At 47.4% G+C, this 22,824-nt stretch overlaps 2 protein-coding genes across 2 annotated transcripts in view; one reads left to right on the forward strand and one right to left on the reverse strand.

The window, feature by feature from the left end:
* Positions 1 to 8,377, reverse strand: part of rtn1a (reticulon 1a) — a gene marked incomplete at its 5' end in the record, with an annotated part of 41,418 nt that extends 33,041 nt beyond the window's left edge. The window contains one exon of the mRNA XM_080522376.1: positions 8,134 to 8,377. Within this exon, the coding sequence (XP_080378502.1) occupies positions 8,134 to 8,377 (244 nt within the window). The remainder of the gene's footprint in view (positions 1 to 8,133) is intronic.
* A 1,465-nt stretch (positions 8,378 to 9,842) lies between these two features.
* The window catches only part of lrrc9 (leucine rich repeat containing 9), a gene marked incomplete at both ends in the record, with an annotated part of 63,620 nt that continues 50,638 nt past the window's right edge, over positions 9,843 to 22,824 (forward strand). The window contains 8 exons of the mRNA XM_080522388.1: positions 9,843 to 9,899; positions 10,318 to 10,536; positions 17,449 to 17,589; positions 17,733 to 17,796; positions 17,897 to 17,967; positions 19,478 to 19,660; positions 21,200 to 21,355; positions 22,304 to 22,515. Coding sequence (XP_080378514.1) covers positions 9,843 to 9,899; positions 10,318 to 10,536; positions 17,449 to 17,589; positions 17,733 to 17,796; positions 17,897 to 17,967; positions 19,478 to 19,660; positions 21,200 to 21,355; positions 22,304 to 22,515 — 1,103 coding nt within the window. The remainder of the gene's footprint in view (positions 9,900 to 10,317; positions 10,537 to 17,448; positions 17,590 to 17,732; positions 17,797 to 17,896; positions 17,968 to 19,477; positions 19,661 to 21,199; positions 21,356 to 22,303; positions 22,516 to 22,824) is intronic.

The raw sequence follows: 22,824 nt of genomic DNA on the forward strand, positions 1-22,824 counted from the left end.
TGCGCTTCATACGCGCTACTGCTATTATGCAGGTGTCGCTAGGCGCCCACACATAAGACGTAAGACTCCCGTGCATATATTACTCATTGTGGGAGTGTTCATATGTTAATGAAGTGCGCTAGGCGCCCCTGCTATTATGCGATCTGACTTTGCGCCTAGCGCTAAGAAGTGGTTTGAAAAGTTCTTAGGCGCTAGAGTTCATGCACGTTTTGAAACATGAGCGCGCCTCCGCGGTTTGCGCATGCACGCTGACCCACTTCTTCAAAACGTGCATGAAGTCTAGCGCCTATGAACTGCATAATAGCATAGCGCTTATGACTTAACGCAGCCGGTTCTTAAAGGGAATGGCACCTGGCACGCTGATTGGGTTGATTGAGAAGACGCCCAAAACACACCCATGACTAATTTCTGGGCTTAGCGCCGGGTCTTAGGCGCCCACTACCGCACGCATAATAGCAAAGTGGCCTTGACCACGCCTCCACGTCTTAAGTTTAGATCTACCGCCTCGTCTTATTGCTTAAGACTTATGAAGTGCATAATAGGGCCCACGGTGTCTTTACTGTGTGTCCTCCCCTTTAAACCACATGGTGTCTTTACTGTGTGTCCTCCCGTTTAAACCACATGGTGTCTTTACTGTGTGTCCTCCCCTTTAAACCACATGGTGTCTTTACTGTGTGTCCTCCTGTTTAAACCACATGGTGTCTTTACTGTGTGTCCTCCCCTTTAAACCACATGGTGTCTTTACTGTGTGTCCTCCTGTTTAAACCACATGGTGTCTTTAGGCACGAGGCCAAGCTCATACGGTAAATCACGGTATCCAAGTTTTCCCAAGTAGATTATTCTCATCATTTGAGGCAGACTTTGACTAATGGAACAATTTAACCCCCCCCCCCTCCCCTCTAAATTGGTTGCACTGCAAAAAGCTCTCAAAAACAAGAAAGAAAATCAATAAAATGGTGGGAAATATCACTTAAAATACACAAAGTTAACTGCCAACATAACAGGAAATTTCACTTGCCAAGATTTTCTTAAAACAAGTTAGATACTGTATCTCAAAACTAGTGCCTTCAGACAAAAAAACAAGCACACATTGCCTTGATTTAAGATATCACTCATTTCATTCTCTCCCCATAGTACTCTCCGCAATGGACCCACCTTGGACTCCTTCAAATCAGCCCTCAAAACCCATCTGTTCAAAGGCCTTACACTAGTCACCGTTTCTGTTTTGTTTTGTTTGTTTTCTGTTTTGTCTGTCTGACCATTTCCTTTAGAATTGTAAAGCGTCCTTTGGTTTTATGAAAGGCGCTATATAAATCCAAGTTATTATTATTATTATTATTATTATTATCTTACTCAGATTTACATTTTTGCAGTGTGGCATTTTGCCCAGAATAATTTTGTCAACCAATAACGTGTTGAGGGAAGGAAACATCGAACCATTGGAGGGGCTGATGATATTTATGATTACAGGCTGCAACACAGGGAGGGTGTGGGAGAGAGGAGGATAGGATGGGAGGGTGTGGGAGAGAGGGGGTAGAGGCTGGGAGGGTGTGGGAGAGAGGAGAGGGAGGAGAGGCTGGGAGGGTGTGGATGAGAGGGTGAGAAACTGGGAGGGTGTGGGGGAGAGGGGGGAGAGGCTGGGAGGGTGTGGGAGAGAGGGGGGAGAGGCTGGGAGGGTGTGGGAGAGAGGAGAGGCTGGGAGGGTGTGGATGAGAGGGTGAGAAACTGGGAGGGTGTGGGGGAGAGGCTGGGAGGGTGTGGGAGAGAGGGGGGAGAGGCTGGGAGGGTGTGGGAGAGAGGAGAGGGAGGAGAGGCTGGGAGGGTGTGGATGAGAGGGAGAGAGACTGGGAGGGTGTGGGAGAGAGGGGGGAGAGGCTGGGAGGGTGTGGGAGAGAGGGGGGAGAGGCTGGGAGGGTGTGGGAGAGAGGGGGAGAGGCTGGGAGGGTGTGGGAGAGAGGGGGAGAGGCTGGGAGGGTGTGGGAGAGTGGGAGAGAGGGGGAGAGGGATGGGAAGTGGAAACAAGATCCAGTCTGTCAGCAAGAAGCGTCCATGATCAAGGAAAGTCTAAGTTGCTCAGGAGTGAGAACAGGGATATAAATACAGGCGGGTCGATACGCAGGCAGCTGGGAGGAGGGAGGTGACGGGATACAGTGGCGCTGAACTATTGATACCAGAGCATTAAGGATATCGACCCACGGCATACAATTACTGTAAGACCGCGGTGTTTATCCACCGTCTTTTTAAAACCCGTTGATGGTTTGAACAGGACAAATATTGTTATGGCAGGCAACCCCAGTTCAAAACAATCTATAGAAAACAGTCATGTCTACAATAAAGGTAGGCTACATCTGTATATCTGAGGCCTTTTGTGACCGTGTTTCTGAGGTAAATGGGAGCGGTTGGCGGTTGGTTGTCGGTTGCCACCTGCCACTGTATTGATCCCAAAGTCCTTGGTTGAGCAGAACGGTGAGGATAGATTATTTGATGACCCAGTAGACTGAGTGTCTGCAAGACGTCAGCTTTGGGGGGCCCAGCTGTCAAATAAATAGGAGCTAGAGTGGTGTGTGTGTGTGTGTGTGTGTGTGTGTGTGTGTGTGTTCAACTTTCACTGAGCTAAGACACACATTGTACTCAACAACAACACACAAACAAAGACACACACACACACACACACATACACATACACGCACTTCGAGTCAATTAAATGTTAACTTATTTAGTAGTCAGTGATTGTCCTCTACTGACAGACAACAACACCACTGTATCACACTGTGGTCTGGGAGCTGACTGGGATGTAGCTAACCTAATGCTACTGAGGAAATCAAACTGGATCTACGTCTAATCACATTATTTTTAAGTGTCGCTCATCTTGTTAAATCGTTATTCAAAGGCCAACATCCCCACACTTCTTCCCCACGCAGGTTTGAGAAAGCATCACATTAAAATATCTTAATATGGGTGTTTATTGATTTCACATGTGGTATGTGTGTTGGTGTGTGTGTGTGTGTGTGTGTGTGTGTGTGTGTGTCTGTAAAGGGGGGGGAGTTAAAGATTTTGAAAACAGTGGCCTGCGTAATAATGGGACAGTGAAAAATGTTGTCTTCTTTCGGCTCGACACTTGGATTTCAGTTGGATTTAGACATTCTCAGCTTGTATTTGATGGTACCTCTTAAAATCGGGTGACTAAAAAGTCCAAAAAGGAAAAAAAGTGTTATAATTTCGGAACGGTGAAACCACTACGTACACAAACACCATCAATCAAAACCTGCGACTCTCCACTTTAACCTCGTAATTATTTGATTTAAAATCCAGTCAGAGTACAGCCAAAAATAATAAGAAATCCTTCACTGTCCCATTACTTACTACCACAGGGCACTGTAGCTAGCTAGCGCTCATGACAGCTGACAGCTGAGCCTACGTCCCCCCGTCCCCCCCCCCCGGAGCGCAGCTTCCCTGACCCTCTGTCCCCCCCCTGCCTGTGTCTATCTAACCTTCCCTCAGCATTAGCTAATTGGTCCTGGAAGCTGAGGAAGATGAATGAGATTGCGAGGCGAGCTGGCATGAAACAGGACAGAGGAGCGGAGAGAGAGAGAGAGAGAGACAGAGAGAGAGAGAGAGAGAGAGAGAGAGAGAGAGAGAGATAGAGAGAGGTCCCGAGTCATCCTGTGAGCCAGCGACAGACAGACAGAGACACTAGCAGCATATTCCCCCTGTGTCTTCATCATCCTCACAGAACAGGGCCTAATATATGCAGGGCCTCAGGGAACGGGAGCAGAGCTCTCCCCCGTCGAAGAGGAGCATGTTCTCTGCTGGCTGTTCTGTCCACTAAGTGCTTCCTGACTCTCTCTCACAGACAGATAGAGAGAGAGAGAGAGAGAGAGAGGAAGAGAGAGACAGAGAGAGAGAGAGAGAGAGAGAGAGAGAGAGAGAGAGAGAGAAGAGAGAGAGAGAGACAGAGAGAGAGAGAGAGAGAGGGATAGACAGACACAGAGAGAGAGAGAGAGAGAGAGAGAGAGAGAGAGAGCTCCCTATCATTACTTCCCAGTGTAGTCTGTTCAGAAGAGAGACATGCATTGCACTAATGCTATATTAGCGTTGTACTCGAGGTCCGCTTACAGGGTACAGCTTGACAGTGGATACTTATTCCCTTGAAAAAAATGAATTGCTTCTTTAAAAAGAAAAGAAAAAAGTATTCACTTTGACTGAAGAAATGCCCAAATGTGTCCTATTTGTGCACTAGTGTGTGTGTGTGTGTGTGTGTGTGTGTGTGTGTGTGTGTGTGTGTGTGACTGTGTGTGTGTAGTCAACAGTGTGTTTTTGTTGTAGGTTGTGTGTATGCCAGAGGGCTGCGGTCGCGGTGGCCATTAGTTGCACCATCTGCTGTGAACACGTCCAGCGAGGCCTGTGTGCTTATCACAGCAGGGTTACGACCTCAGAATCAGAACCAGAATCAGAATTCTGATTCTGAAATGTGACACAGTCTGGTCGGCAACTAATCAAAATGTTCTGACTTTTTCTTTTGAAAACACAGAACTACGTTTCAACGTTGTTGAGAATCATAACACAAACTTGCTAGTCAAGCCAAAATACTGCAACAACGCAATGGAATGGGTGAGTAATCCCCCCACTGCTACCTAGTTAACTATAACACTACTTTACATTGTTAGCAGGCTCACAAAACAAGCTGTGTTAGTTGACTAGCGACGTGTTGTTGATTTTCAACAACGCGGAAATGTATTCATATTTTTCGAAAGAAAAGTCTGATCATTACATCGGATCCCGACATGAGGACCAAAGCTTTGGAACCTGTCACATATGTGGTCATAATGCTGGGAGTATGTGGACAAGGCCGAGGTCCTCCACATATTTAACTTCCTGGTCGGCCATCTTAATATATATAACATGCCATTTAGTTGACACTTTCATCCAAAGCAACTTACAGTACATTGCAGTGAGTGCATGTAATACTGTAAGTAAAAAGTAAAGTAATACTTTTTCAGTAATACAGTATATGTGGTCCCAGTGGGAATCGAACCCCCAACCTAGGCGTGTATTAACTTAACACCATGCTCTACCAACTGAGCCACAGAGAACCACATCATCTCCATATTAAAGCCTGTAGGTTAGATGTTAACACTAGAACAGCCATGGGTGTGGTCATTTGACCAAGTGAGTAAAAATAAATATATATCTTTGCACTCGATCAAATTTCAGGACCCTCCTTTCATGACTTTTCCTAGATATGTGCGTTCTATCACCCAGTATCCTTACATTTTCAAAATCACATCAGGATAAGCTAGTATAAAGCTATTTTGCTAGTTTTTCTGTGTAGGAGGCAGGCTAATTTACAAGACGCGCCAACTAGTGGTCTTTGTGTGTAAGTAGCAGCTTCCCATTGTAAAGACTATGGTCATTTGATCCCTGAGGCGGCTCTTATAGTAGGTAAAACAGGCACGGCTGCTCTAGTGTTAAAGGTTGACAGTTGGTAAGGGTTCGATCACTCAGGCAAGGCGATACCCTGCCACGCTCCATGCGGTCCAAGGTCGTCCAGCGCAGCAGTAACTGAATACGCACAGCTGAGGTCAGCACTCTGGACAGTGGACACATCTCTCACTGTCGCCTCGGTAACAGAGAAGGTAAATAAATACGCGCTGTATACCTGGCCCGTGGGTCTGTCAGTGAGGTCATGTGGTCAGGAGAGAGAGAGGGGTATCCATCCAGCTGAAACCTCTCTCAGAACCGCGTAATTCCACCCCCCCCCACACACACACACACACACACAGCTACGTACTCTAACCTTGATGAAATGCTGAGACGTTCTAGAGCTTCTAAGTGGACTCTGGAGCCACAGGCGGGGAGATCAGTGGGAGTAAACTGTTGCATTGAGGTCATAGACGATGCCAATCTTTTGTCTGGTTGGACGTAGCGGAGGCTATGTAAAGATCCACACTACTGTACTGTACCCACCCAGGCCACAAGTGTCACTACAGATTATGTCTACGGCGTGGCTAGGGCCCGCTAGGCACTGCTACAAGGCTGTTTTACTTATGATGATTTTATGAAATGGCTGCTGTGTGTCGCTGTGTGTGTGTCGCTGTGTGTGTGTCGCTGTGTGTGTGTCGCTGTGTGTGTGTCGCTGTGTGTGTGTCACTGTGTGTGTGTGTGTGTGTGTGTGTGTCACTGTGTGTGTGTGTGTGTATGGAACAGGTCCATCTTTGGCTCTTTTCTAGAGCTGTGAAAAACATTCGCACCCATCTTTCATCCTGCCGTTAGGGCAAAGGAATCTGGCGAGCTAACTGAGTCACGGTTTGAGAGGACAATTTTTTACAGTTTCAATTCAACAATAAAAAACACTGTTTAAAAAAAAGAAGAAAAAAACCAACACTTATATGCTATGCCAAGCTTACGAAAAAAACACTGCATTCAATCAGATTACAGGCTTAAAAATAGATGCCCCCCCCTCTGTTTGTGTACAAAACCCCCCTCAGATTTTCTGGCCATCTAAAAAAAAAAAAAAAACGGACAGGGCTGAGAGCTAACGCAAGAGGAGAGAAGGCCTTAGCAAAGTAGAGAGAGAGCTTGAACCAGGCAGGGATTTGAAAACACCATCTTATGAATATTTCAGAGGAACTGTGAATGAAAGTGCAGGGCTCCAGTTCCCAGCCCTCCTCTTCATGTGAGGATGGTGAGTCCTGTTTCGCCAGGATTAAAAATAGCAGGATGAGCTGTGCTCTGCTGTGACGGACTTATAGCTGAAGCATGAATGATGCTCCCACAAAAACATAGATTTGGAGTAGCCACGGCTAACTCCTTAGCGCTACAAGCTCGCTACGTTGTAATGTCCCACGGGTGTCTAAAGAATTGGGAAAAACTGCTTTTAGCTACTGTGCTGGAATGATAAACGTCCGGGTAAACTGAGCTTGGAGCACACAGCCCCTGATGCTAGTCTGAAGTCATCGGTTTAGGGATCAGTTTACAGAGACTGTAGTACAGAATGTTCTTGTTTTGAATGATTGATGTGTGGTATTTTGTCGTGTTGTGTGTTTTTGTGTTTTTAAAGGTGTTGTTGTTTTGTAATCATGTTTTATTGTAATCAGAGCACACACACCAGAAGAGACGTCGGTGTCAGTGTGTCTCCCTGAATAAATAAAGATTCGGGCCTCAATGACATATTGGCACAGGCTACCTGAGAGATTCCATGACTTGAGCCAAACTTTAGGCCTCACCCACAATTAAGTTTGTTAACATTACGCCAAGCCATGAACATGGGAAATGTTGTAGCCTATTATGATATATGGATGACTCTGATACTCATAATGGGAAAGAGCAAATCTCATTATTGACTCATCAATATCAACTAGACTGAATCATGTCATTGTTTCCTGGTTGGCTACGCAACACAAACAGTTTATCAGACGCAATTTCAGGAAGCTGTTTCAATCTGACTGCAGGGTGTTCATTGTTTTTTCTATGAATAAATAAAAGGGATCTCTACTGCTCTGCTGATTTCTCAACTTTCTATTCAGAAATTCTCCAAAGCTCCTGGGTAATTTATGCTCAAATGTGTTTTCAAGTGTGGTGATGTTCAAGGAGATAACATGTAGGCCGGCCACAGCCCTTGTTAGGATGTTGCTGGAAGTTATGTTTTCTGTTATGAGCCTATAGCCCAATTTTATAAACACAGTTTCTGAATTCTATTTCATCACCTTCTGTCAATTCTGCTGCCAATGATGTGAGCATCAATGCATTCAGTTTGTCGAAACCTATATCTCCCTTATAAACCTGTGATTTCTCTTTACAACTTTTCAGTGTCTTGCAAAAAGTACAGAATGTCTAGAACACCTGTGATGTGAGGGTCCCTCTGGTTGTGTGCAGTCCTTGCCTTTGTCATGTAGCCTAATAGGCTAATAATAATAATAATAATAATAATAATAATAATAATAATAACAATAACCGTTATTTGTATAGCACTTTTCCTGCAAACGTTGCAGCTGATGTACACCCAAGAAAGGCCGTCTGCCACGGCGGGGTTGGTCCGCTACTAGGTGTCTCTGGAAAACCCTCCAATGAGGTCACTAAAGTGTACGTGCACAAAAACAGGTGTGTGCGAAATAGTATCGATAACCCTGTTACCTGTGGATGCAGTTTCCATAGCAACGGGAGGCCTTTTCCCCTCGTCCTCAAATTGATGGAAGTGTTGATCCAGGTCGCTCCTCTCCTCCTCTCCTCCTCTGCTTTTCGGGTTAAATCCATCCCGCAGCTCGTCGGACTGGGGCGGGGTACCACTTCTTCCAAACAGGCCGTTTCTTTCGTAATCGTCCCCGTACCACTTCCCTTCCCCCGAACCTAGTCCGTCTCCACCGGGCTTCGCAGACATGCTTTTAGGGAGAGGTTGAGAGAGGGAGAGAGAGAGAGAGACACAACCACAGGCTTCTACAACGCTGGCTTTAACACAATGAATAGTGACGGCAGGTCAATTGAAGAGAAGATTGAAGATAATCTGCTACACACCCGAGAAATTTGATGCGTTTAGTGCAATTATACAATTGTTATATTAAACGCGGTCCAGTCGGAGAGGCGAGGGAGGAGGCTGGTTGTTTTAGTTCAGCGCTCCTATGCTGACGTCATAGGGCTGCGTTCGTAAATACGCTCTGGAACTCTAATCAGCACTCATGGAATTCCCCTTGTCCAATCAAATTACTTGGTCCCGCTATGACGTTGAACCCAGTGTGCGCTCCGGCGCTTTCAGAGCAAATTTACCAACGCAGCCACGGTGTCTGTGGAGCTTATGGTTGGCACTTATTTGGGGCAGAGTAGATTCTGTTAACTGTTTCACCCTGGTTATACAAAAGCATCTGGGTAGCCCACACTGAGACATGTTTTTAAAGAGAAATAACAACATAACATTGGAGATTAAAATAAAAATAAGATTGAAGCATGTTGGTTTACAATGCTTGACATCACAGCAGCCTAAATGGCGCAGATATAATAACTTGCTGTGATAACTTTGTGTTTGAAAAGGAAAACAAATATTGAAAAATACACTTTGGAATACATTATTGGAATTGATGCGTATATTTATCCCTGAGCAAAATAAACAAAAAGAGAACGCAGACTTTGGTGCACAAATGACACTTACGTTTAGATAGCTTGAGCTGTGGCGCCCCCGTGTGGCGACAAGGCAAGTTTATTTGTACAGCACATTTCATACAACAGGGGCAATTCAAAGTGCTTTACAGACATTATTAAAAAAAAATACAGCAAGAGGAGCATAGTAAGGAAATAAAAATTACAATGAATAAAAGCGAATATAATAAGTAAATAGATGAAACATTCAATAAGACAATAGTTAATGGATAAAATACATTGATAGAAGTGTTTGTGTTTAATCATAACTGCTGCAAAACATTACGTTTCTTTTAGCTTAGATTTAAATATTTGTTCCAGGAGCTGAAACTGCGAATAAAAAGTTCCCCCAAATTTCAAGATGGCTCCCTAGCAACGAAGACGCACGACCCTGGCAACGGATTATTAACAAACATTGCTGGGGAATGGGGGATGCCGCCACCACACTACAACTGAATCACATGGAGCAGGAAAGCCAGCGACAACTTCAATTAAACGTCTAACTGTACAGACATATGCCTTTAGTCAACCTTAGCAGACACTGAACGCGATGCAGCTTCATCAATGTAGATAAACAGTGTCCAGTAACATGTTCGCTACCAAACCAGCTAGCTAACATTTTAGTTGCGCTATCAATATTTCTAAGTAAATGGCTTGTTAATTAAAGTACGTTTTTTAATGGTTTGATTTTGATATTAAGCTTCACAGACGAAGTTATGACACAGAGTGAAAAGCAAAGGCAGAATGGAGACGAGGACGTTGTCAAAGACATGGTAAGTTTTGAACATAAAGTAAGTAAATAATACGTTATTATTTGTCTGTCAACCACATAGCTAGAGGCTACAGTAGCAACCTGCTTCTCCTTTGTATCATGTTACTACCGAAAACAGTAGGCTACATCTGATTATGTTAAACTTTTATACAGGATGTAATGGACTGACTTATATAGCGCCTTATTATTGACTTATATAGTGCTTTACAACGGCCTCTCATTCACCCATTCACACACACATTCACAGTTCACACACCAATGGCGGCAAGCTACCATGCAAGGCGCTGGCCCGCTCATTGGGATTCAGTGTCTCGCCCGAGGACACCTCGACACGTGACCAGCCGGGGTTCGAACCGCCGATCTGCCACAGCCGCCCTCCTGTGATGATATGCTGACGGCACATTTCTGTTCCCCAACAGTGCATAGCCAACGGGGTGTCTTACGAGAAGATACCCCAGGAAGGCAGCAGCGTCACAGCCCTGGAGGTGTTCTTCTCAGGGTATCCACGCATGGTGGGCCTGTCCCTGTTCCCCAGGCTGGGCCAGCTCACCCTGGTGGGCCAGAACATCACCCACATCCAGGGCCTGGAGGCCTGCCCCCTGCTGCAGGAGCTCTGGGTGGCGGAGTGCCAGCTGACGGTAAGTCACCGGCTAGACACCTTTAGACACTCAGGGACACCTCGACACGTGGCCAGCCAGGGTTCGAACCGCCAAACTGCAGACGATAATTAGATCAACAAGGTCTGCAGTTTGGCGGTTCAAACCCTGGCTGGCCACGTGTTGAGGTGTCCCTGAGCAAGGCACTGAACCCCTAATTGCTCCAGGGTCGCTGTCTATGGTCGACCCCTTGCCTCGAGCATAAAATACAAAATTCCAACAATTGACTGACAAGTTGATTGCATGGCAATAAAACAATTATATTATATTATATTATTATTATTATTATTATTATTATTATTATTATTATTATTGTAACCAGGGAGTAGCTAAAAGGACTGTAGAATTTAGGAAGGGCTGGTTATCTAACTAACTCTGAGCTAAATAGGCAGTGTAGGAGGATACAGGCAGGGGGCGCCAGCAACCCTTTAGACTAGCAGTACTATCGTTAGCATTAGCATTAGCATTAGCATTAGCATTAGCATTAGCATTAGCATTAGCATTAACATCAGCTAACAGACGACTAAACACACAGCAACGGTATCCCATATGAACAAACACATTTATTTACACAACTGATATATACATCCCCATATATATACTCCCTCCCCGCCGGCCACACACACACTCAATCACTCACTCACAGTACCTAGCCTGGAAAAGGCTTATAGTCCCGGACTGCAAGGAGCGCGTTGAGGCCTGGTTGGAGCTCGCATGTGCTTCGAGGAAGGCAGCAGACAAAGGGGGGGGGTGACGTAGCAACGCGAAGGGAAAGGGGCTTCTTCGTGGTCCACGACGAGGCGTGAATGTCTCAGGTCCGGTGGTCCACGGTCGGTCGCAATCCACGCGTGGAGGCGACGACTCTGTCCAGCTTGGGTCTCGCTTGGTCCAACGTTCGCAGCCGGCTGCTGGCAAGGCGGGCTAACGGGGACACAGCTAAACGGGCTATCACAGTTGTGAACTCAATAATCACTTTTCGGGTCTTCAGCTTCAGCACGGTGTGCGTTTTACTGACTCCGCCATCTTAGATCGACTTCTCGGTTTTCTCTGCTTCTTCTCACTCTCGTTCCTCTCATCACTCTGATTCTCGTCACACTGACGCACAGAGCACTTCCGTCGCTATATATACACCACCGAACCTAGCATCCGGGTCACGGACACACCCCGGATATACCACGTCATTAAACATATACATAAACATTACAATAACAATACATACACCTTCATAAACGTACAGGAATAGTATAGAAAATAATAAAGGAAATAACAGGGCAAAATAGGGCTGATTTGGGGAAACTAAACTGGCTCTAAATTGTGGGCCTTCATAACAGCCGCCCCATGAAACCCTCGGTTTCATTTAACTAGGGAAGGCACACTGGCTAGGCTGCTCTAGCAGCGTGAGGTAGGAGGTGATAGTGTCCTTCGTAATTTGAGGGAGCTCAATCAGGCGTGCCACAGGTCGGGTGTAAGTGCGACCACCAACGTCCACGATGGCCGTCCGCACCCTTCCATCCGGACCCGGCAGGACCTTGGTCACTCTGCCTGTCTGCCAGGCGGCGCGTGGAAGGGACTGGTCGATCACCAGTACCACGGCACCTTCGGACAAGTTGTCTCTCTCCCTCGTCCACTTCTGCCTGACTTTTTTGTCAATCTCCATCTGCTTTCTGGAAGACTCCAATTCTCTCTCCAGCCCAGCTATCTGGGTTTTCAGCATGTCCCTTTGCTGCTCCACATCCAACTTCTGATCCTCCATATGTCGGAACTTCCTCTGGGTGGCCTCTCTCAACTTCGTTTGCTTGGCAATCTCCTGACGCATCTGACTCACCTCCTCCTCTTTAATCCTGAGGTCAGATGCCCTTTGCTGATTGTCCAGGGACTGTTGCTCCATACTCAAGGCGTTGTGCTCGTTCTCCTGCTGGAGTTTGGTGTTTCTGACTGGCAGCTGCTCCAGCTCCTTTGTGGTTCTCTCATTGTTGATCTTCTGCTCCCGCAGCTGCTGCTCCAGCCTCTGCTGCTCCTCTCTGCTTCGCTGGCCCGGCTGGTTCAGCACTTTGATGTCCGACTGCTTGGCGTCCAGCTCCGTGTGCAGCTGCTTCACTTCCTTCTCCAGAGACGTGATAGTAGTCTGGTCTTCCTGGGATAGCTTTAGTGCAGTGGCAACCTTCACTGAGTTGGTCACTGTCTCCGCATTCAGCTCTCTGCATTTTGTCATCAGCCGCTTCTCACTCACGTGGGACTTCAACAGGGCACTAGTCAGCTTCTCATATTCAACCCTGAACTTATCCAGGCTCTTCTCTCCGACCAGCTCATCGAGGACTTCCTGGAATTCCTTCTGCAGGGAATCAAAGCTGTTCCCCTCTCCCTCGGGTTTCTGGACGTTATCCCGTAGCGCCGCATTCATGGAGTCCACCCTGGTGTGAAGGCAGTTGATGGTCTGCACTTCTTCGGTTCGGACATGGAGGGATGACGTAGCTCTCCCGTCTCTATCTCTCCACTCGGTAGCGCCTTGGAGGGCCCACCCAAGCGCAGTCTTAACAGCCATCGGGCAGCCTCGTGGTCCTCGCAGTGGAGGACGGAGCGACACGATCAGTGCAGCGTTGTCCGAGCCGATGAGAAGGGTTGGCTCCGCTCCTTCTATCGGATGTAGGTCTACTCGCCGTAGGTGGGAATATCTTGCGCGTAATCTCTCCAGGGGGTAGTCGTAGCGGGAGAGCGCTAGCTGGTCTGCGGTGAAGACATTCCGAAGCCGATATCTGTCCGACGGCCGCCCCGCCGGGGAGATAGAGAAGTTGATTCTCGCCCCGGTGACCTCTTTAAGGTCGCGACGTATCGTGCGCAGAGTCAGCTTCTCCTCAGTCCCTTGGAGCCCCAACTGGTGCACTGCCTCCTGGAGAAGGATGGTCCGTTCCGACCCGTCGTCTAGAACAGCGTACGTGTCGTACACAGCGTTGTTGTGGTGAAGTCGGACCTTCACCACCTTCAGTAGGACCTTGGAGCCGCTGCTCCGGGCTGGGTCCAGATAGTAGACAGGTGTTTCCCCCTCCGGTGCGCCACCGGACCTAGGGCCTCTGGTGCCCTCCGTGGACCTGGCGAGGGAGACCTCGTGTAGGATGTTGAGGTGGACCTCCTCACAGCGGTTGCACTTTCTCCTCAAGGTGCAGTTCTTAGCCAGATGGTCGCGCCCACAGTTCCAGCACCTCTTGTTCTCCTCGAGCCACCTCTGCTTGGCCTCGGTACTCAGGTTGTTGAAGTCACTGCACTCATTGAACCAGTGCTCGCTGGTGCAGTACGGACATGGCGGTGGACCTCTCCGTCCCTTTTGAGGGGGTTGAGAGGAATCCTTTCCCTCAGGTCGGGCTTTCCTCTCTCCCCGAGGCTCCTCCTCCGTGTGCAGCACTCCTACTGGGCGTCCTCTGTTCGAGCTCGGCCCGTCCCAGCGGTCTCCCTTCTCCCTCTCCTTCTTCGGCTCAGCGTAACCCATGGCGTCTACGTTGGTGTCATGCACTTCCTCCAGTAGGAACTCCGCGAAGGCAGCCATGCTCAGACCCAACTTCCCGGGGTTACGAACGCGCTGCTGTCGCCGGAACCTCTCCTGCCGGAAGCGTGGGATCTTGCGGAGCAGCCGCTCTACGTTGGAGGTGCTGTTGATCTCGCTGGCGCCAGCTGGGCCCTGCGTCTTCAGCATTCCAACCAAGGTGTGCACGCGGAGCGCGAAGTCATCCAGCGCCCGGTCATCCTTGATGGGGGCCTGCTGTTCGAGGGCTTGCAGTTCAGCAAGGGCGTGGTTCCAGGGACGACCGTAGCGGGCATCCAAGTCGGCGAGCGCTCTGGTGTAAGGTGTCGGTGCGGAGGCATGGGCCAGAACCATGTTGTGGGCTCTGGGGTTCCTCACATGCTGAAGGAGAATCGCATATTTGTAGGACTCTGAGCAGGAGTCGTCCAAGAGCGTGTCTAGGCAGATGCGTAGTTCCACATACTGGCTCCTGTCCTCGTCCTTGAAGAAGGGGAACTTGGGTCCCTCCACCTGGGGAAACATCCTGTAGTGGATGATCGGGGCTGGAGTGACGGTCTGGGTGTCCGGCCTGCATGCCTCTTGGTTCACTGGAGGACCTAGGGGTGTGCTACGCTCTTGGGGAATGGCTCCCCTCCCGGGCAGCGACGCTGGCTCCCTCTGGGCCGCGTAGCGGTCGGGTCCCTGGTCCTCTTCTTTCCAGGTGGTCAGCTGGGCCTGTAGTTGGACAGTCATGGCGGGGGTCATGGAGCCATCGGCGGGGGGTTCAGGAGATGGCACTCGAGAGGGCCGTGCGGATGATGCTCTGGAGCTACGGGCCGACGGAGCTCTGCTGATGCACACGTCGCGCATGGTCTGCATCATTTCCTCCATCTTCTCCGCGTGCAGTTGCTCTCTCGCCATCTGGAGGCGGTCGCGCTCCATCTGGAGGCGTTCACGTTCTAGCGCCTCCTGGCGCTGCCTCTCCGCCGCGCGTTCCGCCCCCTCCATCTGCCTCTCCGCCGCGCGTTCCGCCCCCTCCATCTGGAGGCGCTCGCGCTCGAACTGGATGCGTTCCCTCTCTAACGCCTCCTGGCGCTGTCTCTCCGCCGCACGTTCCGCTCCTTCCATCTGGAGGCGTTCACGTTCTAGCGCCTCCTGGCGCTGGAGGCGTTCACGCTCGAACTGGAGGCGTTCCCGCTCTAACGCCATCTCGGCCTGTTGGCGCATACATTCTGACAGCGCGGCACTACTCCCTCTGGAGTGCATGCTATCCGCCCCAGAGGCAGAACTGCCCACGGAAACCCTGGACCGGGAGGAAGCCACTGAACGGCAAGAGCTAGGTCTCGGGCGCGCCGTACTGGGAGGCAGATCGTTAAGGCTGAGGCCCTCCCTCTTCCGCCCGCAGGCGCTGTCGGACCGGGCCTCTCCTTCCTGCTCTTCCGTTTCTACGGCAAAACCCTGCTGTTCTGCCATCTCATCCGCAGGCTGGTGCTCTTTGATGGCTGTCTCGTTGCTAGCCACCCGCGCGCCGGCGGACACCTCGGCCTCTCCGACCACTGTATCCCGTGGAGTGCGCTCCTCACTACCACTCAGTGAGCTTTCGAGCTCAAGCTCATACTCCTGTAACCTCGGAGGCAACCGCGGGACTCTCTGTGGTCGTGGCTCTGGCTCAGGGGGCGGAGAAGGGGGGGTAACTGTCTTGTCTGGTTGGCTGCGCTCAGCCATGCTATCACTACACAACCTATCCGGCTCGAAGGACCAATTGTAACCAGGGAGTAGCTAAAAGGACTGTAGAATTTAGGAAGGGCTGGTTATCTAACTAACTCTGAGCTAAATAGGCAGTGTAGGAGGATACAGGCAGGGGGCGCCAGCAACCCTTTAGACTAGCAGTACTATCGTTAGCATTAGCATTAGCATTAGCATTAGCATTAGCATTAGCATTAGCATTAGCATTAACATCAGCTAACAGACGACTAAACACACAGCAACGGTATCCCATATGAACAAACACATTTATTTACACAACTGATATATACATCCCCATATATATACTCCCTCCCCGCCGGCCACACACACACTCAATCACTCACTCACAGTACCTAGCCTGGAAAAGGCTTATAGTCCCGGACTGCAAGGAGCGCGTTGAGGCCTGGTTGGAGCTCGCATGTGCTTCGAGGAAGGCAGCAGACAAAGGGGGGGGGTGACGTAGCAACGCGAAGGGAAAGGGGCTTCTTCGTGGTCCACGACGAGGCGTGAATGTCTCAGGTCCGGTGGTCCACGGTCGGTCGCAATCCACGCGTGGAGGCGACGACTCTGTCCAGCTTGGGTCTCGCTTGGTCCAACGTTCGCAGCCGGCTGCTGGCAAGGCGGGCTAACGGGGACACAGCTAAACGGGCTATCACAGTTGTGAACTCAATAATCACTTTTCGGGTCTTCAGCTTCAGCACGGTGTGCGTTTTACTGACTCCGCCATCTTAGATCGACTTCTCGGTTTTCTCTGCTTCTTCTCACTCTCGTTCCTCTCATCACTCTGATTCTCGTCACACTGACGCACAGAGCACTTCCGTCGCTATATATACACCACCGAACCTAGCATCCGGGTCACGGACACACCCCGGATATACCACGTCATTAAACATATACATAAACATTACAATAACAATACATACACCTTCATAAACGTACAGGAATAGTATAGAAAATAATAAAGGAAATAACAGGGCAAAATAGGGCTGATTTGGGGAAACTAAACTGGCTCTAAATTGTGGGCCTTCATAACAATTATTATTATTATTCCATTATACTGTAATGTGGGAGGGTTGTCAGAGTTTCTGAAAAGGAAATATTTTGGGGAATTTGTCTAAAATGTGGTTTTGATATGTTGGTCCAGTTGGCAAATCGTATTTTAATAGTCATCAATAAAATGTATGACTGTCATTATTGATTATTGAATTATCCGTTAAGACCTTTATAACAACTGTTTTATAATGTATAATATTTCTAATATTAAAAAACTAGTTTAGTTAGTTTAATTGCTAATCGTTTACAAAGATGAATGTGCATGAATGTTTTCCCCTGATTTAGGGCCGGTTTCACAGACAAGGTTTAAGCCTAATCCTAGACTAAAAAACATCTTCAATGGAGATTTTACATTGAAAGTGTGATTTAGTCCAGGACTAGGCTTAAGCCTTGTCTCTGAAACCGGCCCTAAGAGTTTCTGATTAAGCTAGTACTGGTTATTGCAGTAAGCTAGTAGGCTACTGGTTATTGCAGTAAACTAGTACTGGTTATTGATGAAGCTAGTACTGGTTATTGCAGTAAGCTAGTACTGATTAAGCTAGTACTGGTTATTGCAGTAAGCTAGTACTGGTTATTGATGAAGCTAGTACTGATTGTTGCAGGGGATCTCTGGACTTCAGAACTGCGTTCAGCTACAGAAGCTGTACCTCTACGACAACCAGATCAGTGAGATTGAGAATCTGGAGTTACTTGTCAACCTGCAGGTGCTGTGGCTTAACAATAACTTCATAACTCACATAGAGGTATGTATATTTCTTCTCACATGTTTTATCTAAGGCTTTACAGCCATTTTCCATATCCCCATGGTTGTTTTTGAATGATTGTTTTGATTGATTTAGTTGAAATAACCTAATTTGTAGAGATGTATTGTCTCTCTTTCATAAAGGGACTGAACACTCTTCAGAACCTGAGAGAGCTAAACCTCGCTGACAATGATATTGAACATATAGGTAGGTTGAAGGATCCTCTGCAGTGACTTTAAAGATTGAATCTTTGATTCACGCTACGTTAACATGGGAATCATTAAATCACATGTTCATTGTTTCACAGGACATAGCCTTGATCCTAATATCAACCTTGAAAACCTTAACCTATCTGGGAACAAAATCAGCTCCTTTAAGGTAAGAAGGAACCATACTTACTTGCTAAATGTACATCTACATTATTTTATTTTTTAAATGTAAGGTTATCTTTTTCTGAGTGGGGTAGTCCCACTCATATTTTTCATTTTATTGGATAGAGACAGTGAAGGTAGACAGGAACGTAAGGGAGAGAGGGCATGTCAGCAGGGCATGGGCCGGACTCAAACCCATACCGACATGGGCATTATGTGTGCACTGTAGACCGCGGTGCTAGACCACTGGTCCACCCCAGACCACTACAGTTACATTTTTATAAAAATCTAAACCTTAACTATCTAAATCTAAATCGAAACTATAGTGATTGAATGGTCAATTAGAGGCTTGCTTCTCAGTCAAATAGCTTGACTAAATTGCTTTACTTTTACGATACATAATTCACCGAAACCTTTATCCTACTCAACAATGTCGAAATCAGTCACCCTAGAAACAAACTGCCAATCATCTGTGATTGGCTGTCTTTCACACGCCGTAGCTCTCTATTTACTGGGTCTCTTTGTTTGACTTTAAACGATCAGATTACAGCAAGCATCTGAGCATTTTCTGACAAGGATCTACTGATTTTAAGTGTTCAGTTCAAGGAAAGTTTTCTTTCTTTATCATTACAATCTGACTTTCATCCCTCTAGTTGCTCGAGTTGCAAATATGAAAAAAGGACAAATATGGAAAATGAAAACACTCCTGGGCTTTTCAAACAACACAAACACACTCATCTTCTCCGTGAGGAGAGAGGGCATATTGAGTTTCATGAATTGAATGCGTCCAATTTGCATGTTACTTTTGTACTGTGCAATCAACAAGGCAGGGTCAGACTTCAGTCAGTCTTTACAACACAGGCCTATATAAGGATGAAGCTTTAATAATAATAATAATAATAATAATAATAATAATGAATTTTAGTTACGGGCGCCTTTCAAAGCACTCAAGGACACCTTTCAAAGCATCATTAAAAACAAGCAACAGATCCAAGTTCAAACAGTGATTCAAACAAACCAAAACAAGACAAAACAAAAGACTTGAAAAAACAACAATCAGTTAAAAAATACGCCAGTTTAAAAAGAAGGTGGGTTTTCAGGCAGGATTTGAAGGTGGAGAGAGAGTCAATGTTGCAGATGTCTTGTGCAAGCTTTGAGCTTGATTTGGGAGATGAAGGTACAACACTATACTAGACTAAAGACCAACTGTATCTGTGTCCTGTCTGCTGAAACCTTCTAGAAACCTCCCACTAACAAACAAGCCTGTATCTGTGTCCTGTCTGCTGAAACCTTAGAGCAGTGGTTCTCAAACCTCTCCTCAGGGACCGCCAGCCGCTCCGCATATTTGATCTGTTCCACCACCTGCACACCTGATTCAACTTATCATAATTGCTTTATACTTGTGCTGGTAGTGGAACAGATCAAATATGTGGAGCGGCCTTAGAGAAACCACTGCCTTAGAGAAACCTCCCACTAACAAACAAGCCTGTCCACATTGTGTTACCCTGGTCTAACAGGAGCTGACCCGCCTGGCCCCCCTGCCCCGTCTCAGAGAGCTGGGCCTGAAGGACCCCCTGTCCAGCCCCAACCCTGTGTGCCTGCTGTGTAACTATGCCACCCACGTCCTCTACCACCTGCCAGGCCTGCAGAGGCTGGACACCTACGACGTCTCCAGCAAGCAAGTGAAGGACGCGGCAGAGGTAAGGTTAAGCTAATAAGGTAGTATAAAGCTATTGTGCCGTTTTTCTGTGTAGGAAGCAGGCTAATTTACAAGCGGCCAACTAGTGGTCGTTGTGTGTAAGTAGCAGCTTCCCATTGTAAAGAGACGCCCGAGGCGGCTCTTATAGTAAGTAAAAAAGGCACGGCTGTTCTAGTGTTAACTGCTCCTCCTGAGACATCTACTACCCCCCTGTACTGTCCCTCCTGAGACATCTACTACCCCCCAGCACTGTGTCTCCTGAGACACCTGCTTCCCCCTATACTGTGTCTCCTGAGACATCTACTACCCCCCAGCACTGTGTCTCCTGAGACATCTACTACCCCCCTGTACTGTTTCTCCTGAGACATCTACTACCCCCCAGCACTGTGTCTCCTGAGACATCTACTACCCCCTATACTGTGTCTCCTAAGATTTTGACTTCCCCCCCTTGTACTGTTTCTCCAGTGTCTATACTACCGTATTTTCCGGACTATAAGTCGCGCTTTTTTTCATAGTTTGGCTGGTCCTGCGACTTATAGTCAGGTGCGACTTATATATCAATATATATATAATTTCATACTGACAGACATGAACCAAGGAGTAAACATTACCGTCTACAGCCGACAGGGGGCGCTCTGGGCTTGTAATTTTAATTTAATTTTGCCATTTAGCAGACGCTTTTATCCAAAGCGACTTACAATTACGAATTACAGGGACATTCCCCCTGGAGTAACTGAGGGCTAAGTGCCTTACCCAAGGGCACACTAGTGGTGGTGTGGCTTCAGGCGGGATTTGAACTCACAACCTTCCGATCCCAAGTCCAACTCACTATCCACTAGACCACCACCACCCCTCGTAGCTTGTGACAACTATATGCTGCTCCTATACCCCTGAAGAAATTATCTAAAACATTAGCTTGTTGAAGCTAAGCAAACGGTAGCTTGGTGAACTTGCTTACTGGTAACTTGCTTGTTGGACTCGCTGGCTTGTTATGTTCATTTAGCCTATTCAGCCTCCCAGGTATGTTCTTTATGCTATTGTGTTGCTGAATAACTGTTAATGTGTTATGTTAACATACCGGACTTCTATTCAGCCTGTTGTTCTGCGTGCTATTATTGTGTAGTTGAATAAACTTGCCTTTCCAGATTAAATGTCTGTTCTTGGTCTTGGATTTTGTGAAATATATTTCTAAATAAATGCGACTTATAGTCCAGTGCGACTTATATATGGTTTTTTCCTCTTAATGTCGCATTTTTTGGCTGATGCGACTTATACTCCGGAGCGACTTATAGTCCGGAAAATACGGTATATAAAAAAAATAGACACTTCTATCACGACGACTGCCAATGGCCCCTGGCCTGAGCTAGATTAGTCTTCCTGCTTCGACTGGTGGATTGATGATTCACATGTTTAGTCAAATGTAAGTAGCTTTGGAATAAGGCGTCTGCTAAATGCCAAAAATGTAAATGTAAATGTAGGTACGGTCGGGCCAGGGGTCTCTTGGGGGTATTATCTGGTTATGTAACACTCCTCCTCCCAGTCCACAGTGATGAAGAAGATGATGTACTACAACATGCGCGTGCGTACGGCCCAGCGGACCCTGGCAGAGGCCCAGGCCCGTCTCCTGGAGAACAAGAGGACTCTGCTACAGCTCCCAGAGGAACGCATCTGCGCTCTTAACGACGCCTTCAAACACGTACGTTTAGCTACCACATCTGCAGCTGTAGGAAGTTTAGCTACTAGACTCTCTACTGTTTCCCCAGTGTCACAAAAAGAAGAAGAAGATGGTTCACTTACTTAGTCAAATGGGTTTGTTGTAAGTCGCTTTGGATAAAGGCGTCTGCTAAATGCCAAAAATGTCAAATGTAAATGTAAGAAAGAGAGGCCGATGTAAGTGTGTCGTATCCAAGCCCTCAACAGCTGCTGATGACGGACAAGACTGAGCCACATGACACTTAGAGAATGTCCATAAAGCTTTACACGATGTTGAGGTGTATGTTAACATTTATGATAAAAACATATGGATTACTATACGAGCATAGATTACTGTTTCCTGCTATGACTGATGGATAGATGACTCACTTACTTAGACAAATGTATTTGTGACACAGTCTGATCATTTGGTCTGCATGTCGGCAATCAATCAAAATCTCTGAAACAACACAAACTCTCGAGTCAAGCCAAAATACTGCAACGTAACGGATTGGGTGAGTAATCCCCACTGCTACCTAGTTAACTAGAAGTGTGTTAGCTGACTATCGATGTGTAACACAGAAATGTACCGGTATTCACATTTTTCTAAAGAAAAGTCTGAACATCACATGATCCCGACATGAGGACCAAATGATCACATATCGTTAGCATATGAAGTCATGCTTCACTTGTGGTCAGCCGAGCCATCTTTGTATGTAGTGTCAAAAATCCCTATGTCAAAGAGATGACTTGGGCAGATAGTGATTTTGGAATGTAACAAGCATTCTGAGCATTCAGGCTGATGGCATAGGCAATAATGCACAGTGAATCAGCAGTGTTAGGAGAGTAGAGTTAGGCAGATATCTCAATTTGGCCAAAATATGACAATTACCGTATATGACAACTATGTCAAATGTAAAGTCAAATGTAATGTAATCTAACACTCTGGCAGCTTGAGTGTGAGCTGTCGGAGGTGCAGGCCGTGAGCAGGAAGTCCGGCCGTCTCTGGGAAGAGGGACCCCCCCCTCCTCTGACCGAGGACTCGGGGGACCGCAGTGACCCCCACACTGACCTCCGCCTGGACCTCGACCTGGAGCACAAGATCCTCTGCAAACTGGAGGCCCTGAAGGAGAGGCTGAGGCTGTGGAACAGGAGGCTGGAGGAGTGAGTGTTTGTGTCTGAGTAGCAGATATGAGAGAGAGAGAGAGAGAGAGAGAGAGAGAGAGAGAGAGAGAGAGGATATCCTAGGATAGAGACTGACAGGAAGTATGGGTGAGAGAGAGGAGGATAGAGACAGTAGAGGTTGACAGGAAGGATGAGAGAGAGAGAGAGAGAGAGAGAGAGAGAGAGAGAGAGAGAGAGAGAGAGAGAGAGAGAGAGAGGGAGAGAGAGAGAAGTGAGAGAGAGAGAAGTGAGTGTTTGTATTTGTGAAGGAGAGGATTAGGCTGTGGAACAGGAGGCTGGAGGAGTGAG

Source organism: Nansenia antarctica (assembly GCF_963989245.1).
Source record: "Nansenia antarctica genome assembly, chromosome: 1".
Taxonomy (NCBI): Eukaryota; Metazoa; Chordata; class Actinopteri; order Argentiniformes; family Microstomatidae; genus Nansenia; species Nansenia antarctica.